The sequence below is a fragment of the Chelonia mydas genome, chromosome 1 (genome assembly GCF_015237465.2).
Source record: "Chelonia mydas isolate rCheMyd1 chromosome 1, rCheMyd1.pri.v2, whole genome shotgun sequence".
NCBI classification, from domain to species: domain Eukaryota; kingdom Metazoa; phylum Chordata; order Testudines; family Cheloniidae; genus Chelonia; species Chelonia mydas.
Genome location: NC_057849.1, coordinates 58785862 through 58800986, shown reverse-complemented (window position 1 = coordinate 58800986; position 15125 = coordinate 58785862). Strand labels below are relative to the sequence as shown.

The 15125-nt window shown below is 43.1% G+C and overlaps 1 protein-coding gene across 20 annotated transcripts in view; it reads left to right on the top strand.

The window, feature by feature from the left end:
• The window catches only part of LRCH1 (leucine rich repeats and calponin homology domain containing 1), a 256777-nt gene that overhangs the window by 181171 nt on the left and 60481 nt on the right, over positions 1 to 15125 (top strand). For 13 of the 20 annotated variants that reach the window (XR_005224569.2, XR_005224567.2, XR_005224562.2 and 10 more), the window contains 2 exons: positions 5767 to 5872; positions 7078 to 7190. Coding sequence is in view for 10 of the 20 variants with exons in the window: in XM_043522443.1 (XP_043378378.1) it covers positions 5767 to 5872; positions 7078 to 7190 (219 nt within the window). In the remaining 10 variants the exon portion in view is untranslated. The remainder of the gene's footprint in view (positions 1 to 5766; positions 5873 to 7077; positions 7191 to 15125) is intronic. The other 7 variants (XR_005224561.2, XR_006283764.1, XM_043522418.1 and 4 more) reach the window with 1 other exon arrangement.

Sequence of the window (15125 nt, the reverse complement as noted above, 5' to 3'; positions counted from 1 at the left end):
GTACTGCCTCGGGGAAGTCCGTGTCATGGCAAGGTGCAATATCTGCTGTTTGTTCCCCAGTCATACCTAGGAAGGGTGGGAATTTTTCCCAAGGAAGCAGCTTATGGAAAAGGCCATGAGGCTGCAATCGGAACTAGGTTGGGAGCCTCCCTCAGGTCCCTCCCCACCCCCATTCATCCATCTTCCTGACTCAGCAAGGAGTGTGCCTTCTTCTCTCATGAGGCCTTGTTCAGGACTTCAGCAGGGTTTTGTCAGTAGAACAGGGAGCATTCTCATAAGCATGAAACTAAATCTTCCTCCAAATCCACTTTGAAGAAGTTAGATTCAAACCTACCTAAACCAAGCACGTCTCTAAGCTCAGCCCAAAAGAACTTAATACATTCTAAATATCAGTAGCATATTAACAAAGGCCACAAGTTTAGGGCTCCATTGGCACTGAATCATGATCTGCCAGCACCAATGCCTCGGGTACATTCAAAACACAAACCCTGGGTTCCTCCAGTACTGATGAAGACCGATCACTGAGAGCATTGGCTACCCACAGTACAGTCTTTGTCTTCCATGGCTGGGTCACAGACTATCTGTACTGTGGCTCCAGCAGTTCGAATGGGCAGGACCCCTATCCCTCTAGGAAGAGCTGAGACCTGTGCTGCTCCTAAGGACATCTTTGCTCTTCCAGGTCTGGAGTCTCCTACTCCATCAGGTCCCTCCCTCTCAAGAGAGGTTCTGACTCCACCAGGAGAGCCAGCATTTGGGAGGAGTCTGTCTCCCATTCCATCTTTGGGCTGTGACTTTCCTCCAGTGGCACCATCAGTATCACTGTTGGGCCCAAAATTGGCTCTCTCCTCATCAGTAGATACTGACCCACCTGATGAATCATTATTCCCTCCTCCAAAACACACCTTCCTGGTCAGAAGGCCTGGAGCAGCTTGGGACCAAACTCCATCTCATCATCTGCCTCAGAACCATTGGTACCCCATGCAATGGGGACCTCTGAAATCCCTATTTGATCTATCTTATTGGCCATACTGGGTGCCATGGGACCAATACCATCCTGCAGAATTGGTCCGGTATGCTAGGGAGTTGTCCCTTCTCTCCCATTAGAGAGGGCAACCAGAACTGCCAACTGAGGAGGAGGAGTATGTGCCAAATCTGTCAGTTCCATTAGAAGTGATGAGATTGCTGTCTTTGTCTCCAGATGAGGCAGTGTTTCCAATGTCTCCACCCCAACCCTCCATTACTATAAGCAATTCCAAGGACTTCCTCACAGAATTGCAGGGGAGCTTGGAGATTCCTCTTGAGGAGGTTCAGGATCCTCAACACAAGCTACTAGACATCCTTCAGTCCTCTGGCTCCACTCAAATAGCACTCCCTGTTAATGAAGTCATCCTGGAGCCATCTAGAGTAGTCTGGCATCCCCTGGCTACCTATGCCCCAACCCCTAACAGGACAGAAAAATGGTACTATGTCCCAGCCAAACCTGTGGAATTTCTGTTCTCTCATTGGTCCAGGCCGCCACAGAGAAATCTAAGCAACAAACTCCCTAACTGTTAAGGAGGGCAGGCTTCTCAGTTTATTGGGAAGGAAGTTCTTTTCTTCTAGCCTCCAGTTCAGGATAACCAACTACCAGGCATTGATGGCTAAATACGAATTCCATGAATTTTGAATAGTTCGGGACTTTGCTGACGGACTTCCGCAGCAGAACAGAGCTCAGTTGCAGGCTCTCATAGAGGAAGGCAAATTGGTTGCCATAACCACTCTCTAATCAGTGGCAGATAGGGCTGATACATCTTACAATGCAAGGGCTACTGCCACTGTAATGTACAAGGCGTTGTGGCTCCAGGCTTTGGGGTTTTCCAGGGAAGTCCGGAACACTGTTGAAGATCTACCCTTTGATCAGATTGTTTAATAAGAAGACGGAGTCCTTACACACTCTAAAACACTCCAGGGCCACCCTCCACGCCCTGGGCATATATACACTTGCTCCAAAGAGAGAATTCCACCAGCAGCCATGCAAGCCTAGACTGATGGCTCAACAGTTCTACCACCGGAGACCTTATGCGTCACCCTGTAAGAGGCAGAGGGTCCAAAAGACCTGCTTTGCCCCACACCTTCCACAGCAGGTTTCTCAGCATAATGCTAGCCCTCCGCAAAACGTTATTTGTGATGGGAGCTTGAGAGCTGCAGACTATTAAGTCCTGCATCTCCTGACCCTCACGTACTCTTTAGGGATTGTCTAGTCCTTTTTTTCAACACCTGGAGTTCAATGACAATGGACAAATGGGTAAGGAATGTCATCCATTCTGGGTATATGATACAGTTTATGTCCCTACCCCATCCAAAACCCCTGCCCTGCCCTCTTTTGGGGGCCACTCACAAGAAGATTCTCAAACAAGAAGTAGAATCCCTCTTAGAATGAGAAGTGATAGAGCAGGTTCCTCATTAGTACCAAGGGAGGGGTTTTTACTTGACATACTTCCTAGCATCCAAAAAGAAGAGCAGTTGGAGACCCATTCTCTACCTCTACCATCTTCATTTTCAAACTTAAGCTTTGCATGGTTCCATTGGCATCTATAATTTCATCCCTGGAAAAGGACATGCTATTTACACCTCTCAACATGAAGGACACCTACAGTTATGTGGACATGACCATCTCACGGGGTGATGCTCTATTTCTTCCATGGTCAGACCACTTGAACTATGCCTTCCCTCCACTACTACTCTTGCCTTGGGCTTTACACAGGATTCAGCAGGACAGGACATGAATTATCCTCATTGCCCTCAACTGGCCCAGAAAGTTTTGATTCACAAACCTTCTACGCATGCCATCTCGGGCACCAAACATTATTCCAACATTTCCTGATCTCCTGACCCAGGGGAATGGCAAGATCAAATGTCCCAACCCCCATCTGCTTCATCTCAGGATTTGGTTTTTGGATGGGCATCATCCTTAAAGCTATCATGTTTTGAAGCTATACAGAGCATTTTTTTCTAATATTAGGAAGGATTCCACTAGAAAATGTTACCTAGTTAAGTGAAAGCATTTTTCTATCTGTGGGCATCAGAGGTGTCCCCCTGAAAGCTGTTGCTATTCTTCTCATTCTGGACTTTATTTTTTTCCTTAAAGACATCAGGTTTATCTGAGTGGGTGGGTGAAATTCTGTGGCCTGCGTTGTGCAGGAGGTCAGACTAGATGATCATAATGGTCCCTTCTGACCTTAGTATCTATGAATCAGCTCCTTACAGTCCATTTGGCAACAATCCGTGCATACCATCCACCTTCACAGGGCTACTCCGTCTTCATGCACCCATTGACTAGCAGATTCTGGAAAGGCCTAATCAGAATCTTTCTGCCTATAAAAAGGCCCGTTCCTCAATGGAACTTGAATCTTGTTCTCTACATATTAACTAAGCCTCCCTTTGAATCATTAGCTTCTAGTTCCATGTCTCTCCTATCCTTGAAAGTCACATACCTCATAGCTGTCACCTCAGCCAGAAGGATTGGTGAGCTTGGAGCACTGATGGTGGATTCTCCTTATGCTATATTCCATACGGACAAATTTTTCATTATGTTTACACCGTAAATTCGCTCCAAAGTATTTTCAGAGTTTCACCTGAACCAGTCAGTTCACTTAGCTGTGTTCTTCCTAAACCCACCCTCACCCTCAGAAGAAAGGAGTATCCATGTCCTCAATGTTTGGTGAACTTTGGTTTTATTCTGTGCAAGTAAAAGACTAATCAGAAAGTCTCCCAGACTATTTCTTGCCAAAGTGGAAAGGGTCAGGGGTCAGGCTATATCATCTCAAAGTGGATCTCAATCTGTATTTTGCTATGCTATCAGTTATCTAGTGTTCTCTTTTCTTATGGGGTAAGAGCTCATTCCACAAGAGTTCAAGCAACGTCTGTGACACCATTTCAAGAGGTGTCTCTGGTTGATGTCTGCAAGGCAGCTACATGGAGCTCCAGGCACATGGTTGTGGGACACTGTGCCTTGGTACAGGACTCCTCTGCTGATGCATCTTTTAGAATGATAGGCTTTTGTTCAGCGCTGCCATCTACAACCTCACACCCTCCTGTTATTTGGGTACTGCTGGTCAATGGCCCAGCACTCGAAGAAGAGAAAGCTACCTGCCTTATAATAACTGGAGGTTCTTCAAGATGTGTGGTCCCAGACTGTACTACTCTACCCTCCCTCCTTTCTTTCTGCTTTGGATCTCTTTATTCTCAGTAGAGAAAGAACTGGAGAGGCAGTCGTCCGCTCCGCCCTTTATCTTCTTGGTTGGAAGCACAAGGTGAGCCAGGGCGCGTGTGCAGTCCTACAGACGCTGCTTTCAAAATTCTCCAGCTCCTGATGCGTGGAGGACATACATATCCACAGTGCAATACAGATAGGGGTCACATATCTCAAGAAACTTCCAGTTACTATGAAGTAAGTTTTTTCTTGTGACGTGTAGTTGTCCCAGGATATTAAAGAGACAAGGTGGGTGAGGTAATATCTTTTATTGGAACAACTTCTTTCTGTTGGTGAGAGAGACAAGCTTTCAAGCCACAGTACCTTTCCCAGACTTGAAGAAGAGCCCTGTGTGGCTTGAAAGCTTCTCTCTCACCAACAGTAGTTGGTCCAAGAAAAGATATTACCTTACCCACCTTGTCTTTCTCATAGGAAGGCAGAAGCTTTCAAAATGGCTGCATCAGGCACTAAAGTTGTTTGAAATTAATGCTACAATAGCCTTAGATTTTTAAGATGAAAATTAGACTCTTCTCTTTTGCGACTTTGATCCTTGTAAGTCTGTCAACGGCTTCCATTGCTAACTGAATAAAAATATAAGTACAAATGAAGGAAATGAGATACAATATTTCACTTGTGATAGAGCTATGATGACTTTATATAATTACAAAGTTGCTTTGGATAGTTCCTATTTGGCCCTATACTGTCAGGAAACACCTGGGAAAATCAGTTACATAGTTTAAAAAAACCAACCACCCTGAATAGCCTGTGGAAGGAACGATTGCAAATGAGCGAGGCTGCATTTACCTTTCAACACTTTCTAAACTGTTTGCATAACTCCACTGATCAAAAAACCCTGCCCAAACCTTAAATATTAGAATTTGTAATCATGCCAATAGAAGATGCCACTGTGCTGAACTATTTTCAGCTGATAGTTGCTAAATTAATAGGACCTGAATCTTTGGTCCAAAATAATCTTTCTGAATCTGCTGCAAAAGCCATCTGCTTGACAGAATTTGTGGAAGTGTTGAGGAATGCCTCTGCAAAAGTGGAAAGGGACATTACTGCTGCTCAGATTTAATGACTGTCTGAATTTATTTATTTCCTATGTATGATTATTTTTAAACGCTGGATGGTCATCATTATGTGATTATAACTCTAATTATTAGGCTGCGTAGAGCTTTTTGTACAGGGACCTTTTTTGTTTTAAAAATCTAAATAAATGTTTTTTGTAATTGTATGTTTATAAATAAGTGACAAATAGAAGCGGTTGTGCAATACTAAGTTATTTCACTGTTCAGCTTTATCACTTGTGGCAAAGGTTTGTCAGAGTCCTCAATGTATATGTTTGTATGTACTAAAAGCACTGAATTGTAAATGTAGAATTCACGGGTCAAAAGTATAGGACACATAGCCTTCCTCCTATAAGCTACTATTTAATCTTTTACATATTTGAATGCTAATAAAATAATTAACATCAATTGACATTTCAGTCTTGGTTTAATTTTTAAATTAATGTTTTTCTTGTTTCTTCTCAGCCCTCTGATGAAGATACTGTCAGCCTTAATGTACCAATGTCAAACATAATGGAAGAAGATCAGATTATAAAGGAAGATACGGGTCACCACATCAACCTAATCCAAGGTCTGAAAGTAAAGAAGAGAAAGTTGTTAATAACAGGAATTTTCCCTGCAATTCTATATGTAATCCTGTATGAGTGCAATTCACAAAAAACTTCCCAACCCAAGTTTCTACTAACAACATGCTTAAAACCTACTCCTTCAGTTTACCACTATTTTTCCTGGAAGATTTATGAAGCACGTTTAGTTTTGTACTTCTGAGAATAATCGCTTAGGCCTGAAACTACAAAGGCACTGAGGCACTTAAACCCTAGACTTAGATGCCTGCTATCTCACTCTAGGTGCCTGAATGCCTATCTCCTGCCTAAGCCCCAGAGTGATCCATGAACCAGAGTCAGGTAGGCGTTTGTCTACCTAACTCGCATGCATATCCTGATCCTGTAGGCGTGCTCCGAGGCTGTCTTCTGGATCGGGTACCATTCAAAATCTGGCCACCGGAGGAGGAGGACATGGAAGGTGGTGGTAGTGGTGCACCTTTAAACTTTTAGCCTAGTGGTTAGAGCACTCATCTGGGATGTGGGACAGCCAGGTTCAGTTCAGTTCCCTCCTCAGGAATTAAACGGGTCTCCCACACCTTTTAGGAGAGTGCTCTAACCACTGAGCTATGGCATATTCTGATGTGGGGCTTCCTTAGTCTCTCCTGTTGAAGCCGTTCTACTATGTATACTTAATCATTGGGCCAGTGAGAGAGAGTGACTCTGTAGCCTGATGGTTAGAGCACCCACCTGGGAAGTGGAGTACAAGAAATAGATCAGGTATCTGCTTCCTAGACTGACCTAAAATATACTCTAGTCTGTGTATCTTAATTTTTGTATTGTTAGTGACATTTGTTGCATTTACAATTGATTGAGTGCTTTCCATGAGTCATATTCTTATCTCTCTCACTAGTGTAATTTAAAAGTAACTCCATTGACATGAGTAGAATTGTTCCTGAATTTTACTTATGAGAGATCAGAATCTGGTGTCACAACATAAAATAAATTCGCATTAAAAGTAAAACGTCTACGCTTTATGAGTAGTGGTCCAGTGTAGGCCAAAGTCGTCTTCCCTGTTTCTATCATTCTTGTACCTTTTGGATTTCATTTTAGGCTGTGTTGCTATGCCCTACTAAATTTAAAAGGTGACTCTGATTTAAATGCAAAGTTGAAAAAGCTGAATCAGAAATAATTTTTATATCTTTTTGGGTCTTTTGGTCTCATTTCTCATTAGTAGAATTTCATCAGGGACCTTCTCTTATGATTCACAATAAGTCAAGAGAAGCAGGAAACCAGTTTGCTGAAGGATCACATCCCCTCACGACTGAATTTATGAGCTACATCAAGGCAAGTTTTTGATCAATTTTAAAAGAAAAAAATCTCATGACTACCTTCCTAGCAAGCAGAAGTGATAAACTGTTGGCACCTTGCTCTTAATAAGAGAAGTGCAATTGATATTCATCCTCATCAGTGCAGAGCCATAGAGGGCAAACATAGGCAGATTAATCATAACTGTAATTTTAAAGCTGTAAGGCCAGGTTACCCACAACACTTATTCTAACCTAACCCTCACCCTAACCCTTGAAATCTGTCCTTTGTTTTCTTTGTTTTGTTGTTTTTAACTAGCAGATGTGTTCACCAGTAAAAGTTTACATTTTTCTTCAAGTTCTGGTCCCCGTGCATATTGCATATGTGGTACACATTTACTTAATGTGCCTGAGACTGGAGAATTTACTAGTAGTGCCTGTTGGTCCATGCCTGCACCCTTGCATTCCTCATGTTCGGTACCGAGGTTATAAGGGGAGGCGTGGACTGACTGCCTCTCTAGTTCCTTCTTACCGCCACATGGTCTGAGTAGAATCCTCTGTGTCTGAAGCATCTTCATCGTCTTCTTATCTGTAAATGTGTTGTAAATTCTTAGTGTTTTACTGTTTTTGGTACTTTTCTAGTAGCTTTTCACAGTTAGTATAAAGAGGACTATGCCCGAAGTTCTGGGGTTTAAGAACTTAGTATCCTGCCTCCATTTCCTTTTGGTCAGCGATGACCATCAATGCTGCCTTCGCTGCCTGGGGGAGGCTCACATCTCCACCAAGTTCAGCATCTGCCACTCCTTTCCTTCCTGAACCTGAGAGGGAGGAGAGCTTAAACTGTACCTCATGGAGAAAACCATGAGGCCCCAGTGGGATTCAGGCTGGAAGGACCCCTCTGTACATTACCAGTAGTCCCTGGAGTACCCAAAACATTGGAGTCCCCCTCAAGCAGCATTTGGGACCCTATGGGGGCCCATGGGATCCCTTAGCATGATACCCTGGATCCATGCACGAGTCTGACTTGACCCTCTTCCCCTAGACAACAGCAACCAGCTCTGCCAGAGCACATGGAAGAGAAAGATGTTGAGCAGGATCCACTGTTACCAACCATATTGACAAGCATAGGCTATCGTGCCATCCTCACCATCCCTGCCTGATGACCACAGGCAATGCCAATAACTTTTGCAGAGAGTGGCAACTGAACTTCATATCCCACTTAAGGAGACCCATGATACACAGCATAAGCTCCTGGACATCCTGCAGTAAACAAGGTGGTCATGGAACCAGCCAGGGTGGTATGGCACATAAGCACATCTTGCAGCCCTATCCCTAAAATGGCTGAGATATTTTGTAGCTGTGAAAGAGGCAGAATTTTTGTTCACCCATCCTAATCCCCAACTCCTTAGTAGTTCAAGCAGCCACAGAAATGTCCAAGCAGCAACACGCTAAGACTACCCATGCAGACAAGGATACTGAATACCTCGACCTCCTAGGGAGGAAGATATTCTCATCTACCAGCCTCCAGTTTAGATTTGCTAAGTGTAATTTTACAAACTACTCCAAATTTCTGTAATTTAAAGACAAACTCCAATTCTAAGCCATTCTCGATGAGGGTAAACTGGTAGCAAAGACCTCACTTCAAGACACAGTGACTTCTGTGGCTTCCATCTTTGGGGCTGCCCACTGAGGTTCTGAATACTACCGAGGATCTGGCCTTTGATGAATCTTACCTCTTTAACAAGAAGACGGATGAGTCTTTACACTCACTAAAAGGTTCCAAGACTACCCTGTGCATATATACTCTGGCTCTGAAGAGGAAACAGCATTAACAGGTATACAAGCCAAGGCTCGTTCCACAGCCTTTCTACCAACAGATCCCATATGACCCACCATGCAAGTGCCAGAAGGTGCAAAGACAAAGGTTTCGAACCCCATCCACTTTGACATCGTCCACCCAACCCATTCTACCAACTAAAGGTTACTTTTGAAGGGATGCTTGAGAACTGAGAACCATCATCGATGCCATCCCTAACTACTCCCTGAAGCTTTGGTGGCATACTTCCTCCACAACTGGAGGGCTATAACAACATACAAGTGGGTTCTAGATGTCATCCACTTTGGCTACATCTTCGAGTAGAGAGGCGTCTCTCCTGTCCCTGCCGCAGCCCCGGAGCTGGGACCAGGGGGTAGGCATCTCTCCCATCCCCGCCGCAGCCTTGGGGTTGAGGCCGGGGCCACAGGAGAGGCGTCTCTCCCTGCTGCAGCCCCGGAGCTGGGGCTGGGGGAGGGGCATATGTCTTCCCCCCTCACCCCCATAGCTGTGCATGCCCCAAGCTCCCCCAAAGCCCCATCACCGTCCCCCACCTCACCACACTGTCCCCACCCACCCTACACATCCTCCACATTCACCTGTGTTTGTGGTTGACGCCCAGCCCTTGATGGTCTGCTGTGTGGCTGCGCAAGTGCACACTTTAGAGAGAACACAGGTGAGAGCTTCATTATTCGGTCCTAAACGAAATCATCACCTGAGTAGGGAATGCCATCTTGGGACTTGTTCACCTCCCAAATAAACAAGAACATCTACTATCCTGGACAGACCACCTGAAGTATGCCTTTTCTCTCATTCCACTGGTCCCGCAGGTTCTGCGGAAAATGTGCCGTGACAAAACGTGCGTCATTCTCATTGCACCCAACTGGCCCAGGCAGTTTTGGTTTCTGGACCGCCTGCAAACGTCAGCCCGTCCTCCTCTCAGCATCCGCCCCCTCCCAGATCTGCTAACTCAGGAGAATGGTAGAATCAGACATCCCAACCCAAACCCTCTTCACCTCGTAGCCTGGTATTTGGATGAGCATCAGACTTGGAGTCTTGGCATGTACACATTTAAAGGGTGTTCAAACTGTTTGTAACCACGACAGAGAAGACTCCATGAGACAATGCTGTTTAGCTAAATGAAGGTGTTTCTGTACCTGGATGCAACAAAACTAGTTAGTCTAGAAAATAGCCTGGATATCTGCTGTCTCTGGAGCTATCTCCTCACTCTCAGATATCGGAGCTTTCTTTTAGCTTGCTGTGGGTACACCTAGCAGCAATCAGTGCCCTCCACATTTGGGTAGAAGACTATTCTGTATTTACTTACCCGATAACTGCCAGATTTCTGAAGGGTCTCACTAGGATCTTCCTACTAGTAGTAAAGCCAGCGCCGCAATGAGACCTCAATCTTTTTCTCTCAGTACATGTTCAGTGTCCAACCTGTCAATGAAGGTCACCACCTTCATCACCGTCACTTCAGTCAGGAGGATGAGTGAACTGGCAGCACTCATGACCGACCCACCATATTCCACGTTCCATAAGGAAAAAGTTTCCCTTCACCTCCATCCAAAATTCACCCCGAAGGTAGTCTCTGACTTTCACATAAATTAATCAATTCACTTGCTGGTATTCTTCCAAAAACTCATGCTTCCAGTGAAGAGAGGAGACTTCATTCCGTCAACGTCAGATTATCTTTTGCTTTTTATCTGCAAAGAACTAAACCTATTAGGAAAACTCTCTTCTTTCTCCCTGTGGCAGAGCGATCATGGGGACAAGTGTGATCAGCTCATAGGCTGTCTAAGTGGACCTCTAGCTGCATCTTCTTTGCAATCAGTTAGCACAACTCCCTGGGCATTTTTAGGGTGGCTACCTGGAGTTCTGTGCACACCTCTTTGAAGGATTATGCTTTAGCCAAGCCTCCTTTTCAGATGAAGTTGTTGGGAAAGTGGTATTACAGATCTCTAGACTACCAGCATCCTCTCACCGCCTCCTCTTTCCACAGTCACCCGCCTGTGGAATACACATAGGGACCAGCACTTGAAGAAGAAATGGAGGTTAGTTACTGGTAAATGGAGGTTTGTGAGATGTGTGCTCCCTATCTGTATTCCACTACCTGCCCTCCTTCCCCTCCACTTTGGATCATGTCTGGGCTCACGGTAGAGAAGGAACTGGAGAGGCAGTCGGTCCACACCTTCACTTATACCATTGGTACTGAGCACCAGAAACCCAGGGCACAGGCATGGACCAACAGACATCATTTCAAATTCTCCAGTCTCAGGCACATGGAGTGCACGCACACCATGCACGAAATACAGGTAGGAACCACACATCTCAAAGAACCTCCAATTACAGGTAAATAATTTCCATTTATATTTTTAATTAGACAGTGTTTTCATGCATTCATAGGCTACAGTGATGCCAAAAGATGGTGGGTTATAAATGTGCATTTAGTTTGTAAAGATCTTGGCAGAAACGTCAAGATCTCCAAAGACAAAGGATATCATCTGCTGTTCGGTAAGCTGCGTAAGGATGTACTTCTCCTGAAAAATATAGTGAATAAGGTTCAGTGACTACCTTTCTCATAGGAGTCTGTTTGTAGCACTGATAGCAGGAAGGTGTGTGTGGTGATGGAGGAGTTAGAGCTATGGATAAGTTTAATGAATTATGTAGAAAGCCATGGGCTTCTTCCTCAACAGAAACTTTGGAATTGTATTCATCTATATTTCTCTTATATACTGTAGTTATCTACATCATTACTAGTGAAAACTAAGGTGGCTTTACAGTATGTGTGAGAATGCACACTGTCAGCCATTGTTCCTGCTTTGCCCCTTTCACTGCCTTCATGGTTAGTTGGTTAATCTTTGTGAAAATATCACTCTTGTATTGCTGCAAGGGTTAGTGAACACTTTGGCTGACAGCTATGTTGTATCCAGCTGTGTAAATAGCATCTGCCAAGGGAATACTGTAGCTTACACTTCTGACTGTTTTCAGAATTGGTCTGAGACTTCTCTTAGGTTGCTCCATTGTACCTCTCTGTAGTTTTCTGAATTGCGTGTTCTTCATTTTCATTATCCTCTGCTCCCTATTTTATTGTGGAATTGGATCTTTGGCATTCCTGAATAATATCTCTCTGAGAAAGTTGCAGTAAAATCCTTATAAACGATCCATAAATCATTCATGAATACAGCCACTTTGTAATTCATGAATTTCAGCTGGTTCATTATGTAATGTAACATAACACGATTTTTGGACCGATTTCATCATTTATCCCATAATAGTAGGATTTCTATGAAACTTTTTATGCCAAGGTTTGAACAATGTTTATTTTCATATGAGAATTTGTTTGCTGGCCAGTTTTGCCAAATTTTAAGGACAAGTGTATTCCACTATGGTCACAAGAAGTTGCATTTTACAGTAATGTTGCGGTTGGGCAGTCAGGTCTTGTCTAGATTGAAAGGCCAGAAGGGACCATTGATCATCTCATCTGGATAGCCTCTTGACCAATTTGTACCTTTTCACCGAGAGATCTAGAAAATGATCCAAAGAGGTCCTGTGTACTTGCCATCAAATTCCTTTGAGAGAAAAGTGCTAGATAGCCACAGTGGAGAGAATGGATGTGGTTTCCCGACCTCTTGGAAGTGAAGGGAAAAGAACTTCTAGGTGTGCAAAAGAACTTGCCTTTTTGCAATCCTTCCCCCTATTTCCTCTAGCAGCACCACTCTTGCAGGTGTCATTCTACCAACGGCAGGGCCTCCCTGGTAGTTTTGCAGTAGCAGCCATAGAGGGCATATACATTAAGAACAGTGTAAAAAAAATCCCCAAATGATCTCAGCCCTCAGTGGCCTCTGCAAAAGAAAATGTAAACTGCTTAATTTAAAAATCAAATATAATTACTTGTATCAAATACCTACATTTCTAGGGTGACTAAAGCTATCTGAAACGTGCAGTTATCCAATACATCCATGTTGCTTGTTATGTTATTGCTTACTGGATATATAAACACATCCTACAGTATCATTAAATGTGGCAAGTGTTTATTGCTGGGATATTCTCTGATAATTATTAGGGAGAGTTTTTTATGGATGTTGGCTATATGGGATGTAATGTATCATCTCTTGGAAAAAGGGCAGGGATTAAAAGAAAGGGTCAGTGAAACTAAAATTTCTATTTTGTTTTGGTTTGCATTTTTCATTTAAAAATCCTGACATTTTTTTTCACCCGCCCAGCTCTAATATACACTAATATAACGCTTTACATCTCCAAAGCACTTTACAAACATCACGTACTTAATTTTCACATCTCTTTTGTGAGGTAGGTAATTAATGTTATCCCTGCCTGACATATGGACACATAGGCATAGAGAGATTAAGGGAGACAGGTTTTTCTCTTGAGAATCAACATGGTGAGGTAGAAGGAAATGGAAGACTTCACTCTACTCTCTCCTCCCTCAAACTGGATCTTATATCAGAAGCTGCCATTAAATGCCTGTTGTGCATTAACACTTTCTCCCCTCTAAGGTGTGCTATAGAACTATTGGCTATTCCCTCAACAATGCCGTCAGCCTGGCTATAATCTAGCATTTTCGGCACCTCATTGTAGAGTGTGTTGCAGAGCTTAATTCAGTGATGCAGAGGTGCTGTTAAAGAATTTCAGAATGGGAAAAATATTGCCTCAGATGTGGATTTTGATACCCTCTTGATGCTAGTGACAGGTGAGATTAGCAAAAGTGCTTGAGCTCACAGTCCACAGGTTTTATGGGGGGAGGGGTTGAGGCAAGGCATTTTCCTTATCGATCTGCAAGAGTTCGAATTTGTTGGGCTCTTTAGTTCACACTGCAGATCTTATATATTTTTCCCCAAGATGTATTTTGGGAAGGTGGGAGACTTTAAGGCTGGTATAAATTATGGAATCATATCCACACGAGAGTTTGAACCAGTTTACCTAAATTGATTTAAAACATAACTTGTTCAAATGGTTCAACTTGCAATAGAAACAAGGCCTTAGTTTTAGTGGGTTTGGGAGGATTTTATATTTGAGATTTGTCCTAATTTGTGTGCTTTATTCTTTAATTTGTGTACATATACCCAAAGCTTCAGATGGTCATCTTTTAAAATAAATTAACATAAATAATGGTTAATGCAGATTTCTGAAATATATGGTGGGGAGCATAGTTATTTTTCATTGTATAAAATATCTGCATTTTCTATTGGAGAGATCAAATGCTTCATTAATCACTTAATGAAAAATAACAGATGAAAAGAATGGTTTTATTTGTAGTATTGGGCACTGACTTTGGGAATAAAGTCATATTTTGTGATGAGGAATGTTAGAGAAGCCAATGCACAATTCAGTGATACATCTGGCAGAATCAGACTGCATTTTATTGGTGCAGGGTTCCTGAGATGGATGTGCCAAACACATGGCCTTGAAAATAGTCCTTTTGTCTGTTGTTCATTCCCTGCCAGTGCAAGTGCACATCCTTTCAGACAGCTTCCGTCCTTACTGGCCCCTGAATTAATTCAATGTTTCTGCATGTTGGAGATGAAAATGAAAGCAAATGTATAAAGTGCCAAATGGAAATATAAATGTCGGATGCACCTTTACAAATATTAACCATCAGTTCATAATTATGGATGCACCTGGTAGCAACTCCACAGTTGGAGTTCTGTTATAAAATGGGGTTAGAATGAGGCACGAATTCTTGTTTTTTTTCCCCTAAAAGTAGGTGACAGATTGGTGTGCAGTTTCCCACAATTAGTTTTTTACAATGTAAATTTTCTATGAGGTTTATGTTTTGTTTCTTTTAATAATTTCTAACAGGAAGCCTTTGAATTAGGGCTCTGGTTAACATGTATCATTGGCAGATCTACTTTCATCATTAACCAATATTGCTTTAAAGTATTATCTATCCACACAAAACTTAGTAGAAAGGTGGGCCTTGAGAAGATCTGGTTCTTTTTTAAAAATGAATTGAATGTGATTTGTAGCCATTATTCATATTATAACTGAAAGTGTATGCACTGTGTGCACCAACCGTGTTGGAGGGGAGCTGAGCAGGTGCAGACTAGCTTTGTTGACCAGACCATGTGGTAGGAAGATGGGTACAAACTAGCCTGATTGACATAGGGTGGGTTTTGGGCAATTAACCTGTTTGACGGGTGG